We start from the raw sequence: 6,594 nt of genomic DNA, 5'->3' as shown, positions 1-6,594 counted from the left end.
AGTCAAAGCTAACTGGTCCAACTAATCCTGTACTATGTTATCAAGAGCCAAGTTAGTCCCTTAAATGTGTACAAATGGCTTCCATTGAATTAAACTGGAGATGCTGGTCTACATCAGAGGCACAGCAGTGCTATACACAATAGATATATCAAATATCTTGCCATTGGCATTATCTCAGAGTTTCTATGTAGAAGGCAATGTTTAAAAACAAACTGATAAACATTGACAATTAACTCCTTTCTCTGTATCTTTATTTTAGACTAGAAGAACTGTTGCCCTGGATTAAGAGGTGGTTCTTTAATGCATTTTGCATGCTTCGTGATGTGGACACTACAAAAATGTAATATAATCAGAATTTTTAAAGAGAATAAACAGTGTTGTGGAAAACCATGAAGCTGGATTTTTTTCTGTCATTGCCAGCCAAATTTAATTTGGATAAAGATGTGAGCCTACACCTTTGGTCCTGGAAAAGATGCGAACCAGGACAAAAAAGTGTATTTTTGGATGCTTGAAGTTGAAGTATTTTACACCAAAACTGTTAGCTATTGTTCACACACAAAACACACTCCACGATATCTATAAGTAGACAATCCAAATATTTTAATTTAAATATGTCCCATATTATACAATCTTATAAAATATCAGTTTGTCTTAACATAACAGCTGTTTACAAACAAACAGAATGAGGCATACAACACATTGATGTTAAGAGCACAGACATAGGCCAGGATACAAAAGCTGGGAGCAGACAGCAAGATGGGCAGCTACCGTCCAGTTTTCTACGCTCATAAATACAGTTGGAAGTGAGAAACTGCAGCCAGCCCAAATCATTCATAATTCTGATTCTAAAGGACTACTTCCAACATAAATCATGCATAATGCCTCAGTGTGTACTAACATGGAAAGGCATGTCACTTTGTTTTACATTCTGTTTTCTACTGAACATAAGTGATGCACCTTGACAGTCCAATAGAGGCAACAGTAACAGCACCCAGTATCCAGAAGGTAACAGAAGGGGAGGTGGAGGTGTATGCTAGGCCAAAAGGTTTTGTGGTGAATGAAGGGCAAATATAAAACATCTGCATCAAATCCAGCAGCAGAGTCTTGGGCTATATGAAGGCTTAAGAGAGCTATACTGGAGACATTTGTGGTAGGCCTCCAACGTTTCTCTCGTTTGGTCATTACATCCTTCACTCAGATTAAAAAAAACACTAAAATGGGCAGATTGTAGGCAGATGTTTATGCTTGAGTAACACAAAAATTAACTCATGCTTCTGTATTTGTGCACTTTACGAAAATCAGCAGTAAAAACACACACTAACCTAAAGCTATACTGGGTGACATTCTACACCTGGAAACCTTGTACCAACTAGCACAATACAGGGCAAGCATATGTTTCTCTGTCAGACAGCAACCAAAAGTTAGCTTCTGTCTGTGTGCATGCATGCAGTACTATAAGTTGAATCCACGAGAATAGGGGACTACAACTCCAGACCGTTACTGAGGTTTGACAAGTTTCTGTTCTTTGGTCACAATAACATTTTGTATCTTAGCCAGCACAATGGTGGGTGTTTAGTGGTGTGCAGTCTATACTGTATTATCAGCTGGAATGAGCGTACAAATTCCCCAGTACATACAGTATTGTATTTTATTCTGTTTCAACCCAGAAATATGTTATGTTGGGCTGCTGAGTCAACATTAACTACAAATGGCACATAATGAACTTCCTCTTAATGTAATAAGTAAAAGCCTCACCCTGAGTCTAGTTCTACTTTTAATGAAGCTAGTTGCAAAATTTCCACTGACTTCAATAAGATGATCAGGGTCTTTTTTTCCTAAAAAAAGAAGTCTGAAACACTTTTCCTTCACTGCCTGCCTCAATAACCTAATATATTAATGTATTTTTAAAAAGTGTTAAAATATTTCAAAGTCAGAATGTCCATTTTAAAAGCAGATTCTTAGAAACACTTCAACAGGTACAGAGCAGGAATTTTTATGTAAACATGACAGAGAGGTTGTGCAGAATTCACTGGTGTCTTTAAAAACAGTATCCAAACCAAACAATGAAAGCTTTCCTGTTCCCACAGCAAGCCATCACCTGAACTGATAAAGCATGCATTACTACTTGGCAGAAAGCATTTCTAAATACCAACCTGTTTTAGTAACAAACCCAGAAAAGAATACATACTTATTGGACAGACACGGCCATTAGAAAAAAAAAATACAAGTGTGCAGCTAATAACAATCCCATCACAAATTAATGGGGAAAAGGCACTCCATCCCTCTCAAATATATCACACACTTGTCATCCATTTCACATCACGTGTGTTGAATCACCGTTAAAAAGTTTAACTTCATCAGCTACAACATACAAGTTAATGTAAAGAGTAACACAGCTCAGGTTTTCTTCCATTGCCATAGTTCTCATGAAAACTGTACATTGCTCTGAATATACAGTACTAACTTTATTTACATGTTTAAGAATTTTGTTTTTCAAAAGGAGAAAGTCAAAATAATTGAACCAATATTACTTTGAAACATATAACTTAAGTTTAAATAATTTAAAAATCCTCTTACTTGAACAACTTTCCTATTGCACAGGTTTTTTCATACTTTGCTAGACAGAACCCCACACAGGCATTTAACAGATTAAAATTTTAAAAGTACAAATTATATTGCACCAAAATAAGGTGCTACATAAATTGTATGCCCACTGGAAACTGGGTACCAATAGAACATATGTACAGTAAAGTAAGAGACCTGGGATACTGAGAGATAAACACTGAAGACAATTTCCCAGATTTCAGAAAGTGTGAAGTGAGAAATTATATAGACAATAATGCAAAGTTAATTTTTAACATCAGTAATACATGTGCACAAAACCACCTAAGAAAAACTCTTACAATTCTGTATCTTTAAGCCATCTCAGTATCACATGTACTTCACAATGTCTAGCTATGAATCAGAGAAGTACCATGTGAGTTTTAACAAAGAAAGCTTTCCCCACCTGTTTTATAATGTAGAAGTCTAAAATTCCTGGAGAAGAGTGGTGGGAACACACCCCATCTTCAGTGCATCAATTCTTCCACAAAAAGCCTTTTTCTGATCACCCTAACTCGGACTTGGAAGTTGACTGGTTAATTTTATGTATGGAATTCAATGTGCAGCATTAAAACCAATGAGGAACCTTCCTCCCCCCCCCACTCAGTAACAAGTAACACTACATTGGAATTTCTCCTACTATTGCTGCTGCCACTGCCAGCATAACTGTGACCCAACACCTCCATAGCAAGCATTTTTCTTGTTTACGTGCACTTGAAACCCTTGAAAGTTAGAACCACTTCAACTTAGATGAGGAGTAGTATACTCTGGCCTTCTTGTCTGAATAATTTTTGGTTTGGGTTTCTTCATGCCTTCCTCCTCCAATTCGTTTTCCTGGTCACTTTCACATACATGAACAACAACACTGGGAGTAGTGTCAGTTGCAGCATGGAGTTCATATTTCTCTCCTGCAAGAGCATGACAGTAAAACTGGTAAAAAAGGCTTCATTCTACACAGTAATCAGAACAAATGACAGTCTAAAATTAACAAAACTAAACAACTTGCAAATAATGTACTACTGACAAGGCAGTTTAAAGCAATGTCGGGTAACATGCAGCCACTGGGGCTTCACCAGCAGCTTGAGTACTCCACTCCCCTCTCCCATATGCCTCACACACACTGGGACCCTGCACTTCCTGCTCCTGTACCCCCCAGCACTTCTGGAGCACTACGAACCCACTGATTTGTACTCCATCGCCACTCTGTCCCCTCCCTCCCTAGGCTGGAACACTGCAAACCAGTTACTGGTGGCCATTCAAGCTCTGGCTGGAAGGGGAAGGAATGGGGACAGAGTGTGAACCAGGCAATTCCTGGCATTCCAGAAAGTACTGGGAAGGAGGAGGAGCAGGAGGTAGAGGGCCTCTGTGCACAAGAGGCACGGGGGGGGGAAGAGGCCACAGATTGCTGCAGCCCACTGAGATGACCCCACTCACTATTCTGGTTGCCCATCGTTAGTCTAAAGCTATAATTCAAGAGGTTAACTGAGTAGCCAAACTTTCAGATTATTCCAAAACCAACACTGGACGTTTTAGATTCTGTTTTCAAAGACTGCTATTCATCTGCTAACCATACACTACTACATGTGATACAATGAATGTTCAGGTGTTCAGTCGTGGCATATCTTGCCGTTTGTGTACACAAATGATATCCATTTGTGCAAGTAGTTGCAGTTTTTCAACATGCAAATTTTATACACTCACCTTTGATCATCAAGCCTTTCCAACACCCTGCCATTATGCAGGATGTGTGTCTAAACCCATCCAACACAGACAGGTGTCTAGTCTCCATTTGAAAACATTCTTTTAAGGAGCTTCCACCAACTTTCTAGGCAGTTTGCTCCACTGTCCTACTGGTCTTCAAATCAGGAAGTTTTTCCTGAGATTTAGTTAAAATCTGCTAGGCTGCCATTTGAAACCCACTGCCTCTTGTCCTGCCCTCCATGGAGAAAAGGCATCTTTTTGCCATCGCTTTTATGGCAGCCTTTCAAGTATTTGCAGACTACTATCACAGTCTAAACATACCCACTTCCTTCAGCCTTTGCTCATATGGCTTGCATTCCATTCCTGTGATCCTCTCTGTCACTTGCCTCTTTTTGAATCCTTTCCAGTTTCCTCTATACCCTGTCCACACAGCTGTGACCAAAACCAGACAACCCCAGCTGCCACCTAATCAGCCTCATGTAGAACGGTACCATCATCTCCTGTAACTATCATCTCCTCCACTAATGCAACCCAAAATTGTATTTGTTTTTTTGCAACAGCATTGTATTGTCGATACATGTTAAGATTGCAATGCTGCTGTGCCAAGTCAGTTACATCTCATTCAGTATATGTGCATATACTTTTTCTTCCCAAAGCATGGTACCTTTGTTGAATTTCATTTTGTCATTTTCATCCCAGTTCTCCAATCTATCAAGAACCCTTTGAATTTTAGGTCTGTCCACCAACGTGTTTGCAGAATTTTCTCCAGCTTCATCTCATCTGCAAATTTAAATCTGCATGATCAGATCTGATCACATAGGATAACTATCTACTACCATGAAGATTTAAATCTACAGCAGAAAATTTTTTTAGATACAGTTTTACAGATCAAGCCCAAGGGGCTGAATTCTGCTTTGGGATTCCTGTGTAACAACAGTAGTGGCTAGAAGAGATTTTACACGTGCTTGAATATCATTTATACAGTAAGTGCTTTCATATCTGGCGTTCCATCATCAGAACTCACATGACTGGCATTTTAACCATAAGTAAATTTTACTTATTTTCCATAAGTGCCATAAAATGAGAGTAAATACAATAAATATAGCAAATACAGTGTAAGTTTACAGTGTACAATTCTACCGTTGGTAAACAAAGTAGTTTGCCAACATTTTTGTTTCTTAATATCTAATCTTGTTTTTCCTCAGTGTTATGCATTGCTAGGAATACCTCTCTATTATCCAGAATATTTGACTATCCAGCAACCTTCAAGTCCTGGGGCTGCCAGATATGAAAGAGTTTACTGTATGTATTGTATTTATGTTCACTGATTAGTCATTTCATAATATCCATCAGAAATAACTTTATTACTCTCAAACCCCTCTGTCAGAAAAGGTGATAGGGGATGAAACCAGCATTCACATTTTTAAATGGGCACCTCCTGTCACTTTTTCCTTCATTCAATGAGATATGTTTTATCTTCACGTTTCTTAAGACTTCATTGTCTTAGCTGACTCTCCACGCATTACCATATAAATTGTGGTTCTTGCAACATCAGCTGTTTTAGGGACCCAAAGAGCAAGCCAGGCTGGCTATTGCAAAAGGTGTCCCTTGTAGTTTTTTCCCCAGATAGTGCTACATAGAACTGATGAGAGTTCCCACAGACAAAGGGGCTCTGCCTCCAGCTTTGCAGATAAATGAAAGTGAGGGTCTTGGAGTTCTCTATTCCCCTTTGGCACTGACTGTGTGATAAGTCACTTATCCCTTGGATTTAAAATCAAACAAACGAAAAGAAAACCCACCCACGCACCCACAGGTATGAGACTGAATATCTGCAACGTCTGCAACTCCCCCTCCCCCACTGCAGGTGGTTAGGCAGATGTAAATTAGTTTAGTGTCAGATATTTGACTGGCAACAGCGTAGAAAAAGGAGTAGTTATATAGTTATTTTAAAATATAAATAATTTTCGCAGTTTCATTTTATTTCTGGGGAAACTTATGATGGATTTACAATTTTATTTTAAACCTTGGCATGAAAAGAATAAGTAGCTTTGATGGTCAGACACAATTAAAACAGAAGAATGAGCAGTATGCTTAAGGTAGTATGCATTATCTTTGAGATTAGCACACGGTAATAAAATTCATGCAGTATGCGTCAGCAAGATTGTTTCGTTCTGACAAAGATATCCCTATGGAAATTTTTATTCTTTGATACAAAAAAGTAACTTCAGAAAACAAAAATCCTTGACATAAAGAACTTGCTGATTTCTGAAGTAAACTGGGTATCTTGTGGGG

The 6,594-nt window shown here is 38.6% G+C and overlaps 1 protein-coding gene across 3 annotated transcripts in view; it reads right to left on the bottom strand.

Annotated features, from left to right (window-relative positions):
• Positions 1–577: 577 nt before the first annotated feature.
• The window catches only part of RCAN1 (regulator of calcineurin 1), a 60,769-nt gene continuing 54,752 nt past the window's right edge, over positions 578–6,594 (bottom strand). For 2 of the 3 annotated variants that reach the window (XM_074996433.1, XM_074996423.1), the window contains exon 4: positions 578–3,509. In XM_074996433.1, the coding sequence (XP_074852534.1) occupies positions 3,343–3,509 (167 nt within the window). In that variant the 3' untranslated portion in view covers positions 578–3,342. Of the gene's footprint in view, positions 3,510–4,966; positions 5,083–6,594 lie in introns of all 3 variants that reach the window. The other variant, XM_074996441.1, reaches the window with a different exon arrangement.

The sequence above is a fragment of the Carettochelys insculpta genome, chromosome 1 (assembly GCF_033958435.1).
Source record: "Carettochelys insculpta isolate YL-2023 chromosome 1, ASM3395843v1, whole genome shotgun sequence".
Lineage (NCBI taxonomy): Eukaryota > Metazoa > Chordata > Testudines > Carettochelyidae > Carettochelys > Carettochelys insculpta.
The sequence above is the reverse complement of the archived record's forward strand: the minus strand, read 5'-3'. Positions and strand labels throughout refer to the sequence as shown.